General features: G+C 42.4%; 1 protein-coding gene across 27 annotated transcripts in view; it reads left to right on the top strand.

Moving 5' to 3' along the window:
• Positions 1 to 26,605, top strand: part of kif1b (kinesin family member 1B) — a 215,086-nt gene that overhangs the window by 52,566 nt on the left and 135,915 nt on the right. For all 27 annotated transcript variants that reach the window (XM_048561058.2, XM_048561044.2, XM_048561066.2 and 24 more), the window contains 4 exons: positions 17,934 to 18,010; positions 21,786 to 21,965; positions 23,997 to 24,062; positions 26,245 to 26,423. In XM_048561058.2, coding sequence (XP_048417015.1) covers positions 17,934 to 18,010; positions 21,786 to 21,965; positions 23,997 to 24,062; positions 26,245 to 26,423 — 502 coding nt within the window. The remainder of the gene's footprint in view (positions 1 to 17,933; positions 18,011 to 21,785; positions 21,966 to 23,996; positions 24,063 to 26,244; positions 26,424 to 26,605) is intronic.

Here is a 26,605-nt window from a genome sequence, read left to right as displayed (position 1 = left end):
TCAGAAATGACCTACATTTGGTCATTTTACTGGCTACACATCATTGTCATTGTCAAGAAACTCTAAAATTATAGGGGTGTTTTATGTTTAATATTTTAAGTGTTTTGCACTCTGTAATCTTTCTGGAAGAGTTTTTGAGGCACTTTGTCTTCTGTTGCGATTGCAGTTACTGCCACCTGCTATGATAGCAAGAATATTACTCTCTTCTCCTTTCACTGAACACTTCCAATTGTCCCTCTCTTAGACGTGTGCACACAGACAACTGGCCCCTGAGAAGCACCAAGGATTAGACAGACCTTGGTATTCATGTACAGTGGGCCCTAAAGATTTCAGAAATCGTAATTTTTTTTTAACAAACACATGGCGTTCTTGCCTTTATTAGCTGATACGTAGAGTTTAAGAGCAGGAAGGTTATGCTGGCTTATGAACTATATAAAACGTTGGTTAGGCCACAGTGTACTGTGTGCAGTTCTAGAATCCACATTATAGGAGGGATGTGATTACACTGGAGAGGGTGCAGTATGGCTTTACTAGAATTTTGTCTGGGCTGGACAGTTGTAATTTTGAAGAGAGATTGGTCAGACTGAGTTTGCTTTCCTTAGAGCAGAGGAGATTGAGATGTGTAAAATTATAAGGAGCAAAGCCCACGTAGACAGGAAGATTTAATTTATTATTGTCATCTACTGAGATATGGTGAAAAGTATTGTTTTGCTAACAAGACAAACTGTACCATATGTTAGTACATCAGGATAATCAAACAGAATGCAGAATATAGTGTTACAGCTGCAGATGAAGATCAACTCAAACATGTGGGCGGTTTGTTCATAAGTCTGATAAGTGGGGAAGAAGCTGTTCTTAAATCTGTAGGTACATGTTTTCACACTTTTGTATCTTCTGCCTGAGGGATACAGTACCTCTTAGAGCAATCAGTGATGTTGGGTGTACATTTAAGGTCAGGGGCAGAAGCTTTAGAGGGGATGTGAGGAAGAAATATTTTCATTGAGAGGGTGGTGGGAAATTGGAATTCATTGGCTGTAAGGGTGGCAGAAAACATAGGGAAAAGCATGCCCCCTCAGATTACCAAATACATAATTTAACAAGTGACTAAACCCATACATATGCACTTGAATTATTTGTGGATTAATACTTGATGGAAACAAATAATGTTTTTCATTTACCTGGTATGTTTTGCTATAAATTTCTTTCATAACTTCTGGATTTGCACCATTTTCAAGGTGGAAATGAACAGCGATATTCATCTAAGTTTGTCAATGAAAATAAAGTTGTTAGACTGTGGCTATCATAGATTGTCTGATGACCACATGCAATAAAGTTGAGTAATTAACATTGAGGAGTCGTCTTCTAGTGCTCCAGTGATTGTGTGCTGTGTTTGTGATTGCTTGTACAATTGATCAATATTTACAGCATAACATCAAGTTGGTTTGCAGCTGTATAGTTGAAGGTCACTGCTGCTTCAAATCAAGGTCAGCCTCTTCATTTGAAAGTCGGTATCAGCCGTAATATGAACAATTGCGTTCAGGTTAATAAAACGAAACATTTGAGAGTTGTGTTTAAATTGCAGTTTTACTTTTTCTATGATAACCTTTCATAATAAATAAGATGTACGCGTAAAGACTGGAACTCTCTCCCACAAATGGCCATGGAGTTGGATGAATGGTTAATTTTAAATTTGAGATTAGTTTTTGTTTAGCAAAGATATTGAAGCATATGGGTCAAAGGCAGGACTAGAATTGCACGTAGATCGGCCATGATATAATTGAATGGCAGAACAAGCCTGAGTAGCTGAAAGGCTGGCTCTTATTCCTAGTGATAATGGGAACTGCAGATGCTGGAGAATCCGAGATAATAAAATGTGAGGCTGGATGAACACAGCAGGCCAAGCAGCATCTCAGGAGCACAAAAGCTGACGTTTCGGGCCTAGACCCTTCATCAGAGAGGGGGATGGGGAGAGGGAACTGGAATAAATAGGGAGAGAGGGGGAGGCGGACCGAAGATGGAGAGAAAAGAAGATAGGTGGAGAGAGTATAGGTGGGGAGGTAGGGAGGGGATAGGTCAGTCCAGGGAAGACGGACAGGCCAAGGAGTTGGGATGAGGTTAGCAGGCTTGGGGACCGCTTTGCAGAACACCTCCGCTCGGTTCGCAACAAACAACTGCACCTCCCAGTCGCAAACCATTTCCACTCCCCCTCCCATTCTTTAGACGATATGTCCATCATGGGCCTCCTGCAGTGCCACAATGATGCCAACGGAAGGTTGCAGGAACAGCAACTCATATTCCGCTTGGGAACCCTGCAGCCTAATGGTATCAATGTGGACTTCACCAGTTTCAAAATCTCCCTTTCCCCTACTGCATCCCTAAACAAGCCCAGTTCGTCCCCTCCCCCCACTGCACCACACAACCAGCCCAGCTCTTCCCCTCCACCCACTGCATCCCAAAACCAGTCCAACCTGTCTCTGCCTCCCTAACCTGTTCTTCCTCTCTCCCATCCCTTCCTCCCACCCCAAGCCGCACCCCCATCTCCTACCTACTAACATCATCCCACCTCCTTGACCTGTATGTCTTCCCTGGACTGACCTACCCCCTCCCTACCTCCCCACCTATACTCTCCTCTCCACTTATCATCTTTTCTCTCCATCTTCGGTCCGCCTCCCCCTCTCTCCCTATTTATTCCAGTTCCCTCTCCCCATCCCCCTCTCTGATGAAGGGTCTAGGCCCAAAACGTCAGCTTTTGTGCTCCTGAGATGCTGCTTGGCCTGCTGTGTTCATCCAGCTTCACGCTTTGTTACCTCTTATTCCTAATACCTGCTGCAGAATGATGGACATTGATCTTTGGGAGGTGAGCTCCCTTCAGTATTAATGAGATTGCATATTTGATTATTATCTCACTCTGTGCCCAGAGGGTTTGTAATTCGATTCAGCTCATTGTCAACTTTGCAGAGGTGGTGTAAAGGTGTGGGTAAACAAAAGCGGTGGTGGGGGTGGGGTGGGGTGGGGTGGGGTGGGGCGGGAGCAAGTTGGTCGGGGGGGGGGGAGCGGAGTTGGTCAGAGTGGCATCCTAAAATCAGGTTGTAATCACGTCCACATCATCTGGATTAATTTTAAAATTTAATGGTGTGTATTAACTGGCTTAAATTGTCATTATAAAGCCATTTATGTATTAATGCATTCCAATTTAACACAATTACTTAAGAAAATGTAATTGCATTGAGCTATATTGGTTTTTTTATGAAAGGATAAATTTTTCAGCACTTCCTACAGACTATCTGTTTCCAATTAAATGAGGTGAAATGGGAATGGTACAGATTTATCTTTGCAATGAATCCTCCCCCAGTTGCCCAATAAATGCTAACTATATTTCTAGTGAAGTGGGTGGATGCAAAGTTACCAGATTTAAATCAATGCAGTATTTTTACCTTGAAAAATTGAATCTTTTAGGCTGTAGGATATCTACGAAATGTATTAGCTTTGTAAACCAGTTTGATTAAATGATGGCAAAAATAGCATTCTACGTCTGAATGATATTTGTCTATTGTTGTATATGCTATTACATATTGCAGACTGGATAAGAAATTGTCCACATTGATGCTTTTAGCAGTTTTTTTAAAGAGGCACATTTGGAAAAACTCTCTTGCTGTTTAATCTGTGTTTAAAAAAAAGGATTAATTTACAGGCATTATGCTTTTTTCCAAACTGTTGCTCTCGCTCTTCCCACTATCCTACTGTAAATGGAGAGAGAGAAAAGGTTGTGAAATTTTTGAGAGGTGAGGTTTTGCTCATGTTGCCATAAAAATCACTGCATCACTGAGACTGCCATTTTAGATGAACTAGCTGGAGCTGTTTGTTTGGATGACCTTAATCTGGTCTTTGCATCTCCTGGCTCAGTGCCATCAAGCCAACTGGAGATCATTGCCCTCTGTGATCCGGGATGCCACACGTGGTTCTAGAATGCACTTTCAGTGCTGGCAGGAGCTCGTATGCACCTCATAAATACCCATTCAATATCCGTGTCTGCTTAGCCAGGCACTAGTCGCTGAATCTTTGCAAAACTGGAGAGTGGTAAAACTGAGAAGTCTCTTTGATTAAGATCTGAGAGAACTCCTCCTCCTCCTCCTCCTTCCCTTCCCCAACATCTCTCCATTTAACCTCCCTGGTGTTGATTTAAGGTTGAGTGAAAGTTGGGGGAGGATTTAATTGAAAGTCAGTTGGTCTGCCCTGGTAGAATTGCCCACAATTATGGAAGATTTAGGTGGAGCAGATACAGAGGAAGAACATTTCTAATTGTAAGAGAGTGCAAAACAGGACATAAGATCATCATCGTGAAACCCATTTGGGAATTCAGAGGAAACCTCTTTTCCAGGAAGGTGGTGAGAATATGGAAATCACTTCTGCCACAGAGTGAGATTGAGGTGAATATTTAAGGGGGCGCTAGTTGAATATATGAGGGAGAATGGGAGGAAGGGGTTTTTCCAACAGTGCATACAGGCTGGCACGGACTGTTTGGGTTGAATGGCCTGTATGTTCTGTGTAATTTTATAACTTTGCATGTTAGACATCCTTCAGCCTGTGAAAACGTGGATTTTCAGAAACCAGGCATCACCTTTTTGGTAAAAAGGCCCAAGTGCTGTGAATCACCAAACTTCACCACCACCACCACCAAACCAACCCAACATCCAGTACTGAGGGTGGGTGAACAGTATGTTTTCTACAGTAAGCAGATGGCACGGCTATGTCAAGGTGAGATGATCGTATTACAGTGTTTGCATCATCCTTAATGGAGTAAAGTGTTATAGTATACTTTAGGATTGATTTTAAATAGTTTTCTAACCAGCGTTCTTCAATATGTTCTGCTGAGGAAGTTGTTCGAGAAGTGACCAGAAGAGCCAATCTGAACCTTGCCCTTGTTGACAGAATGGATTAATGCACAGGCCCCCTCGCCCCCTCGCCCCTCCAAATTTCATTTTGCTTTTGGCATTTCCCACCTTGGGTGTGGAGTGGACGTGTTGTCTGGATGTACAGTTTCGTGGCTATGTCCTTGATGAGTAGATAGAGTTCAAATCCTTTTAATTTGTGCCAGAAGGTTTAAAAGGAAGGCATGTGATTGTGGTTAAAAACCAAAGAAACATGGCACTGTCCATTCAAACTGGGCTACATGGATTCTAGTTTCACAGTGTAGGTTGAGTCATCATTTTCTCTAAGGGGTTTTTGCAAGCTGCACCACCCTGAGGTGAATGACGTAAGGCTCAGCACCGTCTGCCCACAGGAACATAGAATTTGGGATTGCAGGGATAGGGTAGGGGATGGTCTTAGGAGGGTCAGTGTGGACTTGGCTGAGTGATCAACATCAACACTACAGGAATCCTATGATTTCTAGTGTCCACATGCTGTGTACTGTACTGGCAGTCCTGGGCTTATTAATGGGTTTTTAAATTAAATTTAAAATGACATCTCTGTATGGATTGCATTTGTATGTCGGATGTTCATAAGTTGGGGACCCCTGTATACTATTCCCATTTTGATATCTTATAATGTCACGCTAGCTTATTTCACTGATCCATACCATGGAAATATTATAAACATAGTGACTGATCCAAATATGTATGCATTGCTATGTAAAGCTGTTAAACTGTATTCTCAGAAATAGTAGGAACTGCCAATGCTTGAGTCTGAGATAACACTGCGTGGAGCTGGAGGAACACAGCAGGCCAGGCAGCATCAGAGGAGCAGGAAAGCTGATGTTTCAGGTCCTGACCTGAAATGTCAGTTTTCCTGCTCCTCTGGTGCTGCCTGGCCTGCTGTGTTCCTCCAGCTCCACTTAGTGTTAAACTCTCTATCCCACCCATGTCCTATATCCTGTGATGTTTAATACCTTTCTTGGTTCTTCAGTGATCAGTGCATTGAGTATGGGAGTTCGGATGTCATGTTGTGCCTGTACAGGACACTGGTTAGGTATTGGAATATTGTGTTCAGTTCTAGTCTCCCTGCTACAGGGAGGATGTTGTGAAACTTTAAAGGGTTCAGAAAAAATTAACAAGGATGTTGCCAGCGTTGGAAGGTTTGAGCTATAGGGGAAGTCTGAACAGGCTGGGGCCATTTTCCCCTGACTGTTGAAGACAATGGTGTTACGTTACAGATGTTTAGAAAATCATGAGGGGATAGGGTGAATAGCCAAGGTCTTTTCACCAGGGTATGGGAGCCCAAAACTAGAGGGGCATAGGTTGGAGGTGGGAGGAGAAAAACTTTAAAGGAACCTGAGGGGCAGCTTTTTCACACAGAGGATGGTGCGTATGTGCAATGAGCTCCCAGAGGAGTTGGCGAAGGCTAGTACAATAATAACATATAAAAAGCATCTGGATGGGTACATGAGTAGGGAGGTTTTAGAGGGATGTGGACCAAATGCTGGCAAACGGGACTGAATTCAATGTAGAATATCTGGTTGGTATGGACCCGTTAGACGAAAGGGTCGGTTTCTATGCTGTACATCAATCTATATCGCTGTATATCAATCTAACGTTCTCAGTTTTGAAATCTCAGTAACTAAATCTTGACAGAATTCCAACGATTCACCACCCTCTGCAGAAATTCCTTTACGTCTTTGTCCTAAATGGCCATTTGTAGTTCCAAGACTATATGCCTTGACTCTGCTCCCCTAGCCAGGGAAGCATCTTTCCTGTAACCACTATGTCAATCTTTCTTTATAGGTATGTGGTATGCTGAAATGAGTCACCTTTCATTCATCTAAACTCCAGAGAGTACAGGGCTCTTACAGTGCAGTGGTCCTTTCCTCTGGGCCAAGAGGCTTGAATTCAAGTCCTACCTGTTCCAGAGGCGTGAAATAACATTTTTAACAGGTTGATTTAAACAGACTGGGCCTGTAGGTATTTTTAATCTTTTACTCCTAGAACAAGCTCTCGGTTGGAGATAATGGGAACTGCAGATGCTGGAGAATCCGAGATAACAAAGTGTGGAGCTGGATGAACACTGCAGGCCAAGCAGCATCTTAGGAGCACAAAAGTTGATGTTTCGGGCCTAGACCCTTCATCAGAAAAAGGGCCTAGGCCCCAAATGTCAGCTTTTGTGCTCCTAAGAGGCCTGCTTGGCCTGCTGTGTTCATCCAGCTCTCCTCCTTATCGGGGAAACCAAGCAGAGGCTTGGGGACCGCTTTGCAGAACACCTCCGCTCGGTTCGCAATAAACAACTGCACCTCCCAGTTGTGAACCATTTCAACTCCCCCTCCCATTCCTTAGACGACATGTCCATCCTGGGCTCCTGCAGTGCCACAATGATGCCACCCGAAGGTTGCAGGAATAGCAACTCGTATTCCACTTGGGAACCCTGCAGTCCAATGGTATCAATGTGGATCTCACAAGCTTCAAAATCTCCCCTTCCCCCACTGCATCCCAAAACCAGCCCAGCTCGTCCCCGCCTCCCTAACCTGTTCTTCCTCTCACCTATCCCCCTCCTCCCACCTCAAGCCACACCTCCATTTCCCGCCTACGAACCTCATCCCGCCTCCTTCACCTGTCTGTCCTCCCTGGACTGTCCTAGCCCCTCCCTATCTCCCCACCCATACTCTCCTCTCCACCTATCCTCTTTTCTCTCCATCTTCGGTCCGCCTCCCCCTCTCTCCCTATTTATTCCAGAACCCTCTCCCCATCCCCCTTTCCTGATGAAGGTTCTAGGCCCGAAACGTCAGCTTTTGTGCTCCTGAGATGCTGCTTTGCCTGCTGTGTTCATCCAGCTTCACACTTTGTTATCTCGGATTCTCCAGCATCTGCAGTTCCCATTATCTCTCATCCAGCTCTACACCTTGTTATCTAAGTTCTCAATTGGTTTTGGTTTTGGTGAACCTTCTTCCTACTCCCTTTTGTTGCTTTTCGTGGGTACGGGGACCAAACCTATACACAACACTCTGAGCGTAGAGTGACCAAGGCCCCATATCTTAATTGCACTTCTGTGTCAACTTGCAGTGACTCATGACCAGTACACTCTGGTCCTGTTTTGAAATTCAACTTATCCCAGCTTATCACAATTTAAGAAATAACTTTGTATTTCTGTCTTTCCTCTCAAAATGGATCACTTCCCATTTCTCCACATTATATTCCATAATCTAATATCCACATGTAAAATAGTCTGATTTTTAGTGTGTTGTTGACAAGTGATGGCTGACAGATGATGTGCTAACATCTTGTTGGGAAGTGATGCAGAAGAGTTCTCCCTAAGAACATGGGCATTTTGACTTTGGTACTTCATTTAATTTTTTGGTACTTCAGGAATGTTGAATATGGTTATCTTTTTGGGCATGGGGAGGAGGGTGGGGAAACATGTCGAAATCTGTTGTGTTCCTATGATGCGCTTATAAACTTCTTGATTTGTTTTGGTGATGAAGTGATATGGACTTGGAGACTGGAAGGGGAGAACCGTTACTTCATTACTTACTTTCACACTGTATGGACCCCAGTGAAATAACATAGAAGATTGCAAAATTTCCAGTCCTTTACAAGATAGGCAACGAAGCCAGAGCACAGAGAGGAAAATAAAATACTGCGAATTGTGCTGGAAAATCTGAGCATGCCTGACATCATCAGTGGAGAGGGAAACTGTTAAATTTTTGAGCTTATTGACTGTCTGGACATGCAGACTCTTGTACTGATAAGGGCCTTTATCGTACTTTTCAGAACTGGTTCCATTTGCTTTACACCCAGTGAATTATTTTGATAGGCGATTGTTACACTGTAGAGAAACACAGCAGCCATTTTGTATGCTTCATTGAATTTGAGTTGAGTTCTTTGGGCAATTACATGCACTTAGATGTCAGAGAATAAATTTAGCTGTGCTTGCATTCCAGTTGGTTCTCGCAAAACTGAGGGAATCAGTTGCTGATGACTGCTTGCAATTTAAATGGGTACGATGAATAGGTCTTTGCTCGTTAGTCATATCTTCTGCAGAGATTGACCAGGAAGTCAGGAAATAGATTGCTGATGAGTCAGATAATTGCGGATTCCGTGCGTCTGTAATTTTGCCACCTGCTGTTCCTGTACTGTCATAGACGTTTTTAAAAAAAACAGTATAATATCAATTCTGTCATTACTGGGTCTGGGAAATGTGATATTTGAGATGAAGAGAGTATTGGGTTTGCTTTAAAAACAAGACTGCTGGAAAGCTTTGATAAAATGTGCCTTTTTTAAGCAGTGCTCTAGTTCTGTATCACCAAATGACTATTTGATCTAATTCAGTGTTTTCTATTTACAGATGAGTTTGTTCAGAAGTTTTAAAAAGTAATAAATTAGGCAGCTACGGTATTTATTTATTTGTCAACATTAGTGTATTTCTCTTGGGGAAATTTAAAATGAATTTTTTACTGTTTCCTGGTTCCTGCTGGGCTCTTCGGTTATATATCAGAATCCCTTTTGTTCACAACTTTAACAGGCAGATGTTTCTTAACAGGCAGCTCAAGTACATCAAACATTTTTATCAAAAATACGCTACTGCAGTTTGAATATAGGATGATAAAACAACACTAATGCCCATCTCTCAAAAGGCTAACGTTATCCTGAAATGCTTTGACTGTTTAGCTTATGCCATGATTGCAGGATAGTTTGCACTTTTTTTTGTGAAAATTTTGTAAAATACATCATGCAGATTTGACTGAGATAAACAGACAGAATGACTTTTACAAAATGTTGCCACCCCTTAAATACAAATATTCCAAGCAATTTTGCGAGTCAGTATTGAGGAAAAGTGACAACATGCTGTGTGAAATGATCCCGTGTCAGAAGGAGAGAGAATGTCTATTTTTATTGAGGACTGCAAAACAAGCTGTGCTAGCATCTGGCAGCTGTTTTGTGGTCTTTTTGAAGTACTAAGTGTTTGCATTCCAAGGATACTGTAAGTTCTTGCGTGCGGCGTTACCAAGTTATGAGTCCTTTATTTAAATATATTATACAGAGGTTTCAATACCACCAAATTTGAAGATCTTGGAGCAAATACTGTGAAATGTAAGATATTTCAAAAGTACTTCAAACTTTTTCTCATCCACCTCCCAATCTCTAGACTCTCTATGCTAAAGTCTTGCCTGAAGGACAACCATTTCTGGACACACGTCCTTGTTTTGAGTAAGATTATGCAAGATTCCTCCTGGAAATTCTCTGTCAGGTCCTGTTACCTCAGACTATTCATCTCCAGTGAAGATTGAGGTAATGAGCCACTTAGGAAAGCTTGTGACCAAACTGAAAGCATGACCAAGGATCCAGTGATCTTGGGGACTCTCCAGTAATCCTGCTGTTGTCATTTCGAGAAATACCTCTGGGATTAGGTAAGGTGGCCTGTATAATTTCTTGCATTTTTTTGCTTTACTTCCTGCATTGGATTTGAAGATCTGCTGAAGCTGTCTTAGCTGTACTTCAGAAAGATTTCTTCAGAGTATCCAATGCTGAGCACTAACTCGGTGAGTACTCAGTTACCATGTCGTGGTCACTGCAAAGCTAAAAGTCAGAAATTAGGAATTTCCAACACTTTTACCCTGTCCCTCCCAGACTCCTCAAGCCCCCATCCACCAGTAAACTTGTGTTTCAATGTACCATGGAAAAACAGATTTCACCTTAAATATGAGATAACAGGGTGTGAAGCTGGATGAACACAGGCCAAGCAGCATCAGAGGAGCATGAAAGTTGACGTTTTGAGTTGAGTAAAGACCCTTCTTCACCTTAAATATCATTGCTTGATATTTTTAATGGCTTGAACTGTGTAAAGCCTTTATGTTCTGTCGAACTGTTGGGCATTCAACTTTAATTGATCATTCCAGCCTGATACTCCCATGCATTGTCTCAGACCGGTGAAGACTAACATTCCTATGATAGTTCTTTTGTTCTATTGTGCAGTGGTAGTGTCCCTATCTCGAACTAGGTGACCTGAGTTCAAGTCCCACCACCTCCTGTGATGTGTAATAACATTCCTGAGCAGGTTGCTTAAAAATATGAGGGCTGGTTTTCCCCAGTAAAAGGAAGTGATCAAGAAGCAGTGGGAGTGGACTGGAGTTTGTTTGACCATGAAATATGAATAAACTGACTCCTACTTCAGGGAATGGATGATGAGCAATAAACAGTAGCTGTTGCCCATTCGCAGTTATAGAATCCCCGCTGTGTGGAAGAAGACCATTTGGCCCAATGAGCCCACACCAACCCTCTGAAGAGCATCTCACCTAGACCCAAAACCCTGCCCCATTCTAGTAACTGCATTTCTCATGGTTGACCCACCTAACCTGCACATCCCTGAACACTATGAGCAATTTAGCATGGCCAATCTACCTAGCCTGCACATCTTCAAACTGAAACCGGAGCATCTGGAGGAAACCCATGCAGACATGAGAAGAATATCCAAACTCTACAGGGACGATTGCCCGAGGGTGGAATCAAACCAGGATCTCTGGCACAGAAGCAGCAGTTCTAACTATTGAGCCACTCAAATTGTCTTTGAACTGAATGGCGCTAAGCCATTTCAGAGAGTAGTTGAGAGATATTGCTGTGGGTCAGGACTTGCAAGTGGGCCTGACCGGGTAAACATGGCCGTTTTCCTTCTCTAACATGAACCGCACAGATTTTTGACAACTAACGACAGCTTTGTCGTCAGAGATAATGAGACCAACTTTCATTCCCAATGTTTTATTAATTGAATTTAATTAATAGTTGCTAATGTGGATTTGAACCTGTGTTCCAAGAGCACTAACCTGGATGCTTTTGGATTGCTAGTTCAATGGCATTACAATTATACCATCATCTCGCTTCAACCTTCAGTGGGGATGATGCAAATTCATTAGAATGATCCTTGATATGTGGAAAACCAATTGAGGAAATACTGGGGAACTTGCTGTTGCCATAAAACCAATTCCACATTGATGTGCATGAAGAGATGTTTAAAGTCAAGATGGAATGGGACAGAGTAGCTAGAACTGTGCTGTTGCCGGTAGTTGTAGGGACAGTTAGAAGATTAAGTGGAAGGGACTTCAGATGGAATGCAGAAACCTATTTGATCTTGATTTTAATACTGAGCAGTTGAGGGGTTATGGAGTGCACTTCTGGAGTTCATATTAAAAGGAATGATCATATCAATATTTACAGATGGACAATACAGGCTGCACCTGTTTCAACTCCATGAAATAGGTGACACCTCTATCCAGGTGCTGAGCTCAGTAATGTCCTAACCAACCAGAGTCAAACTGTGTCTGATTTTAAAAATTAAACAAAGCCTGGCTGTTAACTGTCAGCCGTCATTAATTGATGCATTCTCCATGGCAATACCTCCACCAGTCAGTGCTCTCCTCTCATTCAGAATTAATGTTAGCTTTCCCTTGAATTAGAATTCTTGAACTGTCCCTATGTGTGAAAGATGAAAAGCTTTGATAAAATGCCTTTTGTTTTCCAACAATAGTCAAAGCTATCTTAAGTTTTAATAGATTATCCAAATGTTGCTGAGTGACCAAATCTAAAGTGTGTAGTTTGAGGAGTACTTTCCACCTGAAACTGTTTCTAGTAGTAAGTGACAGTATCATTTCTGAAAAAGGGTCCCGACCTGAAATGTCAACTTTGCTGCTCTGATGCTGCCCGGTCTGCTGTGTACCTCCGGCTCCACACTGTTATCCCTGACTCTAGCATTGGCAGTTTTGTAATGTCTGAGTATGAAATCTGCACCCAGTTTTCCTCTAAGGACATAACCAGTTAATGTAATTTACATCTGGTTATTTTTTTCCATTAAATATAAAGAACAGCTTCACGTCACATTGGTGGGAAATCATATCCTGACACTCTTCAGCCTTTCTTCTGAAATCTAAATGTAATCTGACTCAAATTCCAAATTTCTGTCTGTGGGAGAAGGTTCTAATCTTCAGCGTTAGCCAACTATCCTCTGCAGTGTTAAATCAGGTCCAATCCAATCAATGAGAGAAGCAAAGATAGTTTTCTTTGAGTTTATTAAGGATTCAATTTTGTAACTCTTTACGTACAGCAGTCCTATCTGCACTCCCCCACTACATGTAGAACATAGAACAGTATAGCTGTTTCGCCCATGATGTTGTGCTGACCTATTATCCTACTAAGATTAATCTATCCTGCATACCCTTCATTTTATTATCATACATGTGCCTATCCAAGAGTTGCTTAAATTTTCCTCATTTATCTGACTCTACTACCATTGCTGGCAGTGCATTTTACACACCCACCACTCTGTGTAAAGAGTCTATCTCTGACTTCTCCCCTATACCTTCCTCCGGTCCCCTTTAAAATTGTGGTCCCTCATGATAGCCATTTCTGCCCTGGGAAAAAGTCTCTGGCTATCCACTCTATCAAGTCACCTCTCATCCTTCTTCACTCCAATGAGCGCTATCCAGTCAATTAATTAGACTACTAACCTCTCTACACTTATCAAAGTTAACTCTGCAGTCGAGGAGAGTTTTTTTTATCAAAAGTGGATCATGTAAAATGAAAGGGATAACAAAGTATGGAGCTGGATGAACACAACAGACCAAGTAGCATCTTAGGAGCTGCTTGGCCTGCTGTGTTCATCCAGCTCCACTCTGTTATCGCAGATTCTCCAGCATCTGATGTTGCCATTATTTTCTCCCATATAAAATGAAAGTCCTATTGCAGCTAACTAAAATTTGTTGGAGAATGCAAACCAGCGCATGGAAAATGTTGATCTCCTGCGTCTGGCTTTACTGAATACATTATCGTTGGAGGCAAATAGTTGCACAAGGGAATTACTTTAATTGACAGAACCACTGACAACTGTTTCTATTTCTGGAGGATGGCCTTTTAAGTTATGAATGCTGTGCAAGCGTTGGTATTCATTTCGGTATTTGGAATGAGGATGCTGTATCGTTCAGTTGTCAGTTCCAATTTTCATGAATGAGACGCCTTCGTGGAATTACATTCTGACATTGGGTATGCTTTTGTCACATGACAGCATCTGTGCAAGAAAAAAGAATTGATTGCTTTCACTTATAGAATCTTAAGGAGGGATTATAGCCTGGATTGACTTGAATCTTCATTGTGTTCTTGCAGTTGCCCCAGACTAATCATTCCATACATGAACTGGAAAATATTTAATGGATAATACTCATTTAACCTCAGGCTTTAAATATTACGTTGATCATTTTCTGCAGCTTAAAAATTTAGTTCTAAATGACATCTTGCCTCTGCAATGTTTTGCCTTCGTTTCCTACTAATCTGACAGTGAATTGGCTTTGCTCCAATTCAGTCAAGAGGGATGTGATCTCCAGAGTAAGAGACTTCCGTTTTAGCTGGGGCTGCAAGTGGCCATAGACTCAGAAGGTGGGCATTGAGCCTGGGCACTTCATTTTTCATGTGCTCGTCCTGTAGTTTCTAATGGGTAATCTTAACAAGCCTTGACCCTTTATGAGGCAAATGGTAATATTTGAAAATTGATGGTGCTGATAATTTATCTATTCATTTACTGTCATCACTCCAAGAGTCGAGACCTCACTAGTGAAGGGAAGCGAGGGACTTTGTTCAATTTGGATGCTTTCAGACATTAAAGAATAAGGAGAATATGGATTAAAGGAAAACATTTTATCTTGATCCATTCAGAATGTGGCTGGACTGTATTTTGCCTGAGATTTCAACTCTCTCTTTAAAAATACACTTTGTAATGATCAAACTGTAGTTTATATACTTGGAAAATTATGCATAGGTCTTTATCTTTGTTACTTCAGTAGTGTTGTAATATTGTTGGCTTATGTTTGGATTGTTAACCAAATTGTATTTTCCAAATATTGCAAACTTGTTTGGAGTTTGCACATTTTCCCAGTGACTGTGTGGATTTTCACTGGGCGCTCTGGCTTCCTCCCACAGTCCAAATGTGTGGGCTATGTGAGTTGGCCGTACTAGATTGTCCATAGAGTCCTTGGAAGTGCAGAGTAGTGGATTAGCTATGGGAAATGTAGTGTTGGGGGTGTGGGTCTGGGTAGGATGCTCTTTGGAGGGTTCATGCCGACTTGATGGACTAAATGGCCTCTTGCTGCACTGTAAGGATTCTATGCTTCTAAATGGTTGCGTGGAGAGATGGGAAAAAACTCTACAGTTACAATACACAAGATAACGTCACTGTTGCAGCAATACTTTTAAAACGTCTTGGTCCTGGAAATAGTTTCTACTGGTTTTTCAATGTTATTTTGTTTCTTTTAATGTTTGAAACAGAAGGATTTTTACAACAATCTGGTTGTTAGCTCATCGCAATTACTGATGCTAGCTTGGTTATTCCAGATTTTATTTAATTAATTGAATTTGAATTCAGCAGCTGCCGTGCTGGGATTTGAATTCACATTTCCAAATTGCTCATCGAGTAAAAGGCTGTAACCTGTCTGCTGTGAACTGAATATTCTTCTCCTCACTATCTTACAAACGGGGCCCAAATGTGACAGCTGGTGTTTGTCCATCATTCACAGGACTCATTCATAGTGTTGCTTCATCATCTTCAAGCTTCACTAATACTGTTTTTGATGTACTCTTGAAGGAGAGGTTTACATCTTGTGGACTAGTTGATCTCCAAAGACACTGTATCCAGAGCTTGGGTATTATATTTCAATTTTGCTGTTTTTTTTTACTGACCATCAATAAGTAGTCTCTGATGTAGAATTTTTTTTCTTTTTGGAAGATCATTAGGCACATTGGTAATTTTTGTTAATTTCAATACCTACTTCCTCCATTCAATTCATCTGTGAGTCCAATTGATGCTTTGGTTGCATTACTGTATCAAATTCAGAAGAGAGGGACGATGATATTCAGTCCTTCCAGCAGGTTCTGTGGTTTTGTTCGACTTTTATTGCCTGCCTTTCCTTAATGTCCTTTCAATGTTGTGCCCGAACCAGGATCTGTTGATCTCCACTAGATGAATTCAAGCATCTATTCACTTCGTAGGGTGAGGCTATGAGTTTCCATTGTTGGGGAAGCGGTCTCCCATCTTCTTAAGAGGTAGCTTCAATTTTTGGATTATGACCCCTTTTTCAGAATTTTCCCAGGAGTGGAAATAGTTTGTTTGAGCTTCATTGAGCCCCCTTAGTATTTCAAGCAATTAGATCACCCTTTTACTGGACGTGAAACAATTTGTTCATTTTAGCGACTCTTGTGGTGCAGCGGTAGATTCCCTATCCTTGAACTGAGAGACCCCGGTTCAAATCCCACCTTCTGCAGAGGTGTGTAGTAACATCTCTGAACAGGTTGATTAGGAAAATAAGTTAATTTCCACTAGGTGTGAACCAGTTTGTGTGAACTGGCCTCATGATCTAATCCTTGCAGCACTTTAAAGCACGTAATTGCAGATAGAAGCTGACAAAGGGAAATAAACACATGTTGTAAAAACTGAAATTGTAACTCAGACTGTTTTAAAGACAGGTAATGTAAGCCAACATGTATCCTTTTGTGACAGAACATCCAACATCTTAAACAAGATCAATGAGACTCAGTGAAGTGAATAATGAGCCTCATGAATTGTCAGTGTTGCTTAGCTCCATTGTATAGTCATAGAGCCTGACCCTTTGCACATTAACTATGGAGAGCTTTCTTACCTCCTGGAATTGACAAACAAAACGGCAGGAGGCAACACACATCCTACTCCCAATGAACATTAAAGATACTTTTCAGACCACTAAAGCCCCAAAAGGCATATGTGCCCCCTCATGAGGATTAATGATGAATTGTGGGAGATAAATCAATATGAAACAGTCTGAATCATATTTTAAGGATGGTGTTCAGTTTTTAAGTTTAATCATGCTTTGTGTTGGGAACCTTTTCTCTTAAAGCAACTTAGTTACTGAATTATTCCCAAGTTATTTGCGTTAGATGCATTAGAATATTTTGTACTCTGGGAAACTATCAGATTTGGCCAATAAAATGTTGCTGTTATACTACAGTAAGTTTCTTCTTCTAGTGCTTTATGGTATTCTTCCTCAATTCCAAATGTCCCCATCACTGTTTTCCATCTCGGGCTTTTCTGAATGTTGTCCCCAGTGATCCATAATTTTGGCTCATTGAGGGGACTGCAGATGTGAAGTAATTTGCAATGAAATTTAACCAGGCACTTCCCATGCTATTTTTGGAATTTGCATGTTCACATGGAATCAACTCACCCATAACTGTGATACTGAAGTGACTTTTAATTTGTTCACAAGATCTAAACATCATTGGCAAAGCTGCCCTTAGTTGCCCTTGAGAAAGCTGGGGAGTTTCAGGAAGGAACAGTAATACATTTCCAAACTATAACGCTGTTTAGCTTAGACAGGATCTTTGTGGCGGTGTTCCTTGTATCTGCTGGCCATCCCCGTGGTAGAGGTTGCAAGTTTGGAAGATACTCTTATCAGTTACTGAAGTCCATCCTGTTCATGGTACACAGTGCTGTCACTGCATCAGTGGTAGGGGGAATAATCATTTTGATCTGGGAAATAGGGTGCTGGTTAAGTTGGCTGCCTTTTCTTGGATCATGTCTGGCTGCTTGAGTGGTACATAGAACATTACAGCACAGTACAGGCCTTTCGGCCCTCAATGTTGTGCCGACCTGTCATTCTGATCTCAAGCTCATCTAACCTACACTATTCCATGTACATCCATATGCTTATCCAATGACGACTTGAATGTACCTAAAGTTGGCGAATCTACTACCGTTGCAGGCAAAGTGTTCCATTCCCTTACTACTCTGAGTAAAGATTGTGTTGGAGCTGGACTCATCCAGGCAAATGGGGAATGTTCCATATCACACTCTCTTGAACTTGTGCCTTGAAGGTGGTAGTTAGGACTAGGAGCGCATGATAGAGTATCCAGATCGCCACTGGTTTTCTGCATTTATAGCTTTGTTCTCAAGTGAAGACTGCAGAATGAGTCACTGATATCTTTTTGTTCCTCTTCCTTTAGGTATTATAAACCCGAAGAATCCAAAAGAATCACCAAAGACCTTCAGCTTTGATTACTCCTATTGGTCACATACCTCGGTAAGAGTCTTTCTTGTATCAATCATTAATTTTGCAATAAAGGTACCTTCGTACCAAGACCTTTTTAATACCTGATTCTTGCACTGCAAAGAACCATGGATGCTGGAAATCTGAAACAAAACCAGAAATTTATGGAGAAACTCAGGAGGTCCGGTAGAATCTGTAGAGAGAGAAACTGAGTTAACATTTTGGAGCCAGTGATCCTCCTTCAGAACCTGAAGCTATTGGACTTGAAATGTTCGTTCAGTTTCTCTCTGTTTCTCTCTCACAGATGCTGCCAGACTCGCTGAGGGTTTCCAGCACTTTGTTTTTGTTTCACACTTAAATGAAATCCCTGATACCTGAAACAATGTACAGTATATCTCAGTGCCTCATTATGTGGGTTAATATGGGTGAGTCTCTTCCCTTTCCTTCACACCACAACCCTTCTCCAGCTTTAAAAAGCCTGCGCAGGTGATGGTGTTATGCATATTAGAATCTCTCCTTATCTTTTCACTTGCTGCTCATCCTGAACTCTGGGTGAGTTTGTTCATGTGCAGAATTTCAATGTTTCCATTCCTCCCAAGTGGTTGACTTAAGACCATAAGATATAGAAGCAGAATTAGACCATTTGGCCCATTGAGTTGGCTCTGCCATTCGATCATGGTTGATATGTTTCTCAACCCCATCCTCAGGTCTTCTCTCCATATTCTTTGATCCCCTTATCAATCAAGAATAACATTGATAACAGTCTTGGGCCAAAATAACCTTCACACCTACTCTTAGTTGGAGCAAAGGGCAGTGGGAAGAAATTAAGTACATTCATGTTGCGACGCTGCTGCATCAAATAAGTTGGTTTCAGATGTGGCTTCAATAAAGAGTGTAATGTCATTGACTCTTAAGCAGTTAATGCAGTGGTGACAGCCTATTTTAAACAAATGCTGAATGGGTTATTTGTGATTTCCAGTACACGTCATTAAAACAAAGTGGATTACAGTCATGGATGACAAATCTGATTTGGTGTTCGGTAATGCTGTATCCTTCATTGCTTTCTGGAAACAAGACAATCTCTTCCCTTCTTTCTCCCTACTTCACGCCTCTCTCCACCTTGAAAGGAGAACATGAGTGTTACTGGAAAAAGACACGTTTTGTTGAAACTTTGTCTTGCATTTATCAGAACACTTGGCAAGAAATACTAAAGGGGACAATATTTTCATACTGTACAAGATGAGAGTGCTGATTGGCAGGTAGAGGTAATGTGGCAGATGTACCAGTCAGAATGTATGTGACAAACCATTTGTGTGCTCTTCAAATATATGATCAAAATGTTATTGTTCTCCCTTTACTCTTGCAAATTGTTCTGATGAGTGCAAGACACAAAACCTTGAAGAAAGGTGCCTTTTTTTAGCAACATTTAAATTCTAGCCAATAAAATGAACCTTGCGTTATGGTCGAACAATCGGGACAAAACCCAACGGGTTCTTAACATTTGATAATGGGAAGTGCAGATGCTGGAGAATCCAAGATAACAAAGTGTGGAGCTGGATAAACACCGCAGGCCAAGCAGCATCTCAGGAGGACAAAAGCTGATGTTTCGGGCCTAGAACCTTAATCAGAGACGGGGATGGGGAGAGGGAACTGGAATAAATAGGGAGAGAGGGGGAGGTGGACCAAAGATGGAGAGAAAACAAGATAGGTAGAGAGGAGAGTATAGGTGAGGAGGTAGTTTAGGTCAGTCCAGGGAAGATGGACAGGTCAAAGAGGCGGGATGAGGTGGTAGGTAGGAAATGGAGGTGCGGCTTGAGGTGGGAGGAAGGGATGGGTGAGAGGAAGAACAGGTTAGGGAAACAGACAGGCTGGGCTGGTTTTGTGATGCAGTGGGGGGAGGGGAAGAACTGGGCTGGTTTTGGGATGTGGTGGGGGAAGGGGAAATTTTGAAGCTTGTGAAGTCCACATTGATACCATTGGACTGCAGGGTTCCCAAGCGGAATATGAGTTGCTGTTCTTGCAACCTTCGGGTGGCATCATTGTGGACTGCAGGAGGCCCATGATGGACATGTCGTCTGAGGAATGGGAGGGCGGAGTTGAAATGGTTCGTGACTGGGAGGTGCAGTTGTTTGTTGCGAATCGAGCGGAGGTGTTCTGGAAAGCGGTCCCCAAGCCTCTGCTTGGTTTCCCCAATATAGAGGAAGCCACACCGGGTGCACTGGATACAATATATCACATTGGCAGATGTGCAGGTGAACATCTGCTTGATACGGAAGGTCATCTTGGGGCCTGGGATGGGGGTGAGGGAAGAGGTGTGGGGGCAAGTGTAACACTTCCTCGGTTGCAGGGGAAGGTGCCGCGTGTGGTGGGGTTGGAGGGGAGTGTGGAGCGGACAAGGGAGTCGCAGAGAGAGTGGTCTCTTCGGAAGGCAGACAAGGGTGGGGATGGAAAAATAGCTTGGGTGGTGGGGTCGGATTGTAGATGGCGGAAGTGTCGGAGGATGATACGTTGTATCCGGAGGTTGGTGGGGTGGTGTGTGAGAACAAGGGGGATCCTGTTTTGGCGGGAGCGGGGTGTGAGGGATGTGTTGCGGGAAATGCAGGAGACGCGGTCAAGGGTGTTCTCGACCACTGCAGGGGAGGAAAGTTGCGGCCCTTGAAGAACGTGGACATCTGGGATGTGCGGGAGTGGAATGCCTCATCCTGGGAGCAGATGTGGTGGAGGCGGAGGAATTGGGAATAGGGGATGGAATTTTTGCAGGGGGGTAGGTGGGAGGAGGTGTATTCTAGATAGCTGTGGGAGTCAGTAGGCTTGAAATGGACATCAGTTTCTAGCTGGCTACCTGAGATGGAGAGGTCCAGGAAGGTGGGGGATGTGCTGGAGATGGCCCTGGTGAACTTGAGGTTGGGCTGGAAGGTGTTGGTAAAGTGGATGAACTGTTTGAGCTCCTCTGGGGAGCAAGAGGCAGCGCCGATACAGTCATCAATGTAACAGAGGAAGAGGTGGGGTTTGGGGCCTGTGTAGGTGCGGAAGAGAGACTGTTCCATGTAACCTACAAAGAGGCAGGCATAGCTTGGGCTTAACATTATTAGGGCTCATGAGAATCTTATTCCTTTCAATAAAAGTTACAGTGTGCAATGTAATTGATCACAGTGTGATTGATAGGTACTTTGCTAATTGTGTTTCATGTAGAATTCACATACTTTTCCCAGGCCTACTGCAGGTGCCATGCCCTTGCAGGGGCTATGATTTCCTGTATACGTCTCATTTCAATTTCTTGCCTCCCTTCCCCTTTACCAGTTACAATCCATAGATATTTGAATAGGCCATCTCAAGGATGTGATAGTATCGTGCTCCTCAAACATTTTTTTCTGCTGTTAATCCTGTTTGAGGCCTGAACATGTCACAATATCTTGGCTAATGATGGAGGAGGGAAGAAAATTCCTCTGAGTACTGGAGTTGGGGATTGGGCCCTACTGCTTCAGAGCTCTCAATCCCCAAACTTCAGCTTCACCCCCGTTGATGCCCCAGGCCCTGTTTGGGGAAGCCCTGTGATAGGGACTGGCAATCTGGAGGTCAGGGCTAATGATCCAGACAGTTTGTATTCACTCCCATGTCACCATCATTCTACTGGCATTTGCACTGTAGGATTCCAGTTTCCTTCCATACAGGGGACCAATCTCAGCAGCTGCGTTGTTCTTTTAGTTGTCTTTAGGATAAATGCGTTTGTTTTTGTCTTGGTCGTCTTCTCCACTGAATCAAGCATAACCTGAATCTGTCTCTCTCTCTCTCTCTTTTCACTTTTCAGGCTGAAGATCCAGCCTTTGCTTCTCAACATCAAGTCTACAATGACATTGGTAAAGAAATGCTGCAGCATTCGTTTGAGGGTTACAATGTATGCATTTTCGCATACGGTCAAACTGGTGCAGGGAAGTCCTATACCATGATGGGAAAACAAGATAAAGAACATCAAGGGATTATCCCGCAGGTGAAGTTCAGCTTTAAATCATCAAGATGTAACTAAACATTGTTGATTAAATTGCTTTTTACTTTGTTTAATGTGCCCCCTAAAGTCCCTCCCCTTTTTCCAAGTCACTAAGAATTGCTGAATCCCCGCTGTCAACATTATGGTGACTGCTATTGACCAGAAATTGTACTGGACTCAGTGTTGCTACAAGAGCAAGGCTAGGAATCCTGATTTCCCCCAAAGCCTGTGCACCATCTACAAGGCACAAGTCAGGAGTGTGATGGAATACTTCCCACTTACCTAGATGAGTGCAGCCCCAATAACACTTCAGAAGCAGCCTGCTTGGTTTGGAACCATGCCCACAAACACCCATTTCTGTCCACCACTGACAATCGGTGGCCATAGTGTGTACCGGCTACAGTTCGCCGAAGCTTCTTCAACAGCACCTTCCAAATCCATGACCACTTCCATCTAGAAGGACAAGGGCAGCAGATACTCGGGAATGCCACCTCCACCACCACCACTCAAGTTCCTCTCCAAACCACTCCCCATCCTGACTAGGAAACATGTTGCTGCTCCTTCAGTATGACTGGGTCAAAGTGCAGGAATTCCTTCCCTCCCAAACAGCACTGTGTATGTACCTATACCAAATAGATTGCAATGGTTCAAGAGGGCAGCTCACCCGCACCTTCTCAGGGGAAATGGGGGGCGTGGGAAATAAATGCTGGCTTAGCTAGGGGCACCCACATGCTGTAAACAAATTGGTACATAAATAATTGAGATAGCAATAACTGCAGATATTGGAGTCAGAGATGACACAGTATTGAAATAGGGGAACACAGCAGGCCAGGCAGCATCAGAGGAGCAGGAAAGCTGATGTTATGGGTCAGGATCCTTCTTCAGAAATGGGGATGGCGAGTGGAACTCAGAAATGAAGAGAGAGGAGGGTGTTGGGGCTGGGGAAAGTAGGTGGGATGGTGATAAGTGAGTGCAGGTAGGGAGTGGTGAGGATTGGTCAGTGAGGTGGGAGGAATGGACAGGTAGGAGAGAAGTTGGACAGGTCAAGGAGGTGGGGATGCGAGGGAGGGTTGGTCATGCGATGAGGCCAGGGTCGGGGGTTGGGGGGTTGCGGTGGGGAGTTTTTAAAACTGGTGAATTCCACATTCAGGCCATCAGGCTGTTGGCTACCAAGGCAAAGTATGAGGAGCTGCTCCTCCAGTTTCTGGGTGGCGTCATTGTGACACTGGAGGAGGCTCAGGATGGACATGTCACCCAGGGAGTGGGAGGTCAAGGAGACCTGACACAACCCGTCCATCTTCTGTCTCACCTATCACCATCCCACTTACCTTCCCCAGCCCCACTCCTCCTTTCACATTTTATTTCAGAGCTCCCTCCCGCTCCCCCGTTTATGAAAACGGAAACGTCAGCTTTCATGCTCCTCTGATGCTGCCTGGCCTCCTCTGCTCCCCCAGCTCCACACTGTTGTCTCTGTATTGGTACATAGATACTTTTTAAAAAATTGTTTTTATCCAACCTGTCCTTTTGACTGCTTTGTAGTAGAACTGATGAGTAGTAACTCCACTGACAACTGTGATTGTCAGCACTTTCATAGACTGTGAAGCCTATTTTCTGTTGCTGCTTGCTTTCCAAAATACAAACAGAGCTGCCCAGCATTCCTCAGGTTTGAAATGGAATAGTCATTGATCCTGTAGTCCAGGTTTTTGAAATTAATATTTATAATCTGTCAAACAAGTGGCTTTAAAATGAGACTTCTCTGCTGCAAAACTCAGTAAGGCTGTATTGGTCAAATGCAAGAGGGATAAAGAAAGATGTCAAGATGCGGTGTACGTAACACAAAATTATTGACAGATTCTGAATGAATTTGAAATTAATAGCCACCTAATACTTGAAGATAAAAGCTGTTTTAATGGGGAAACCCTGCTTGCCTTGGGATGACTGCCCAAATAGTATGTTCACTCCTTTTGCAGGAAGAGATTGTACATGATCAGTGGCTTCTGGTAAACCTTAAACTGTAATTTGTTCCTCTTGCAGCTTTGTGAAGAGCTCTTTGAAAAGATAAATGACAACAGTAATTCTGATGTGTCATATTCTGTGGAGGTAAGAACTGATGCAAAAGGTACATGTCACGGGGAATGACTCCTGGTTTAGAATCCAGCATTTTTAGATCTGAGAAACCTGTGCTTGAGGTTTTTCCCCTGTTTCTTCTTGTCTTGGAGCTGTTGTTTAGCCTGATCACATTTCCCCTGTTCCTGGGCTGTCCAATACCCTTTTTCTTTGAGAAAGAAGTTTTTAAAAAATTTTAACTGATTGAGACTTTATTTGACTAAATTAATCTGCTGTAGAATACAACAGATTTTTACAAACGATTAAGACCTGAAATTCTCCATTTCAGGGGAAAAAAAAGACAAGAATTGGCACATTTTTAAGGTGAGAGGAGAGAGATTTTAAAAAAGGCATGAGAGGCACATTTTTTTATTACACAAAGGGTGGTTTGTATGTGGAATGAACTTCCTGAGTAAGTGGTGGATGTGGGCACAATTACAACTTTCAGAAAGACACTTGGATAACTACATGAACAGGAAAGGTTTGGAGGGATATGGACCAAGAGCTGGTAGCTGGGACTGGTTTAGTTTAGGATTATGTTTGGCATGAACTGGTTGGATCGAAGGGTCCGTTTCCATGCTTTATGACTCCACGTATCTATGACTTTATGGAGCAAAAAACATTTTCAAATATTTGTAGGATTTTTTTAACCCAGAAATATGTTTTATGTGGCGTTTTCTGACATGGAACTGATCTGCATTTTGCTTATGCACATGAGATCTTTAAATTGGCCGAATTGCTCGTTCATTTGTATATTTCTGTAGAAAGAAGTTAGTCACAAATCAAAACTCGTCTTTATGCAATAGTGTTCTCAGTCCTAAACATGTATCAGAGGTAATGGGAACTGCAGATGCTGGAGAATCCAAGATAACAAAGTGTGGAGCTGGATGAACACAGCAGGCCAAGCAGCATCTTAGGAGCACAAAAGCTGACGTTTTGGGCCTAGACCCTTTTCTGATGAAGGGTCTAGGCCTGAAACATCAGCTTTCATGCTCCTAAGATGCTGCTCGGCTGCTGTGTTCATCCAGCTCCACACTGTTATCTCAGTCCTAAACCTGCCTGTTAATGAAATATCACGATAAGACCATGAGTAATGAAGCTAGAATAATCTGTTCATTGAGCCTGCCACCAGACTTTGCACTGTGGAAATTTTGGATCTGACCTTAACCCAAGGGGAGATTAAAATGACATATGGCAAAGATCTCAAATAAGCTGAATGCTCATAGTCTGACTTGGCTGTGTTAAAGATACTCTGAAATCTAAATTATATCTCTCATGTTATGAGTTGGTGGATTATTTTTAACCTTGAAGTGATGTTGATGCTATGTACCTGCAATTTATGAATTTTCACCATCGTCTAAAAATTAGCTTTCCAAAATAGTAATTCACTTACAAATGGAATGTGAAGCAGTTTTTTTCCCACAAAATGCTTGGAATTGTAGAGTCATTGATCAATCGATTTTCCTTTTGTATCATATCATTTCCATTCAATAATATTGATAGTGCTTGAATCTGAAGTGCTTTTGAAGGCATTTCTGCCTTCCTTAACAGAGGTATGTACTTTTCTGGGATTTGCAAGAACCCAGAGTTTGAAATATGTAACTGATAACAATTTTAATTATAATTATGCTCTTTGCCCCCTATTTAACGCCTCCCTCCACCCCATTTTCCAAAAACAAAGATGAAATCAAATGGGAGAACTATTAATTGTGTTGTGTGCTTTTATTTGAAAATGTGCTACACAAATAGCTATCAGCAAAAGCAGATAATTCTATAATTTAGACTATTTATGATATCTAAGTGGTGGAATACTCCGATACTTCAATGGAAAAGAGATTAAGTCTTTAATTCCAGCAATTGACTCGTGTTTTAAACCTACTTGGGTGTCTGATTTAAGTTCTCACTTAAATGTAATGTTTGACATTTTCTGTGCTATATTCGATTCATGTTTGTGTTAACAAGACTAAACAGAAAGTTTCAAACTGCATGTCTGTAATGCAATATTAAAATGGGTTTGCATTGTTCCAAACAATATGCTTTGCTGAAACATTGCTCCTTTGTTTTCATTTATACTCATAAAAGATAAGACTGGCTTCACATTGACACACTTTTTCATATTTCTGTGTTGCTCGCTCTTGTTGAAACCTAACCATGTTTTCCTGGTTGTTGGATGCAGGTCAGTTACATGGAAATTTATTGTGAAAGGGTTCGAGATCTGCTCAATCCCAAGACCAAAGGAAATCTCCGTGTCAGAGAGCACCCACTGCTGGGACCCTATGTAGAAGATCTTTCCAAGTTGGCTGTAACATCTTATACAGACATTGCAGATCTCATGGATGCAGGGAACAAAGCCAGGTTGGACATCATGTGCTGAATCAGATTCTGGTTGATTTGCACTTGGCACCTTTTGCTATTCCCTTTTTAAAAACTGCCAAGTTACGGCTGTGTAGCTGAGCTCTTCCGTTCTGGATATTGAATTTATTGTTGTCTGATGTGTTTTGCCTAAATCCTCATTATCTGGCAATATTCACCTGAGC

Source organism: Stegostoma tigrinum, chromosome 28 (assembly GCF_030684315.1).
Source record: "Stegostoma tigrinum isolate sSteTig4 chromosome 28, sSteTig4.hap1, whole genome shotgun sequence".
Taxonomy (NCBI): domain Eukaryota; kingdom Metazoa; phylum Chordata; class Chondrichthyes; order Orectolobiformes; family Stegostomatidae; genus Stegostoma; species Stegostoma tigrinum.
Note: the sequence above shows the minus strand (reverse complement) of the source record. Positions and strands in the feature narration are given on the sequence as shown.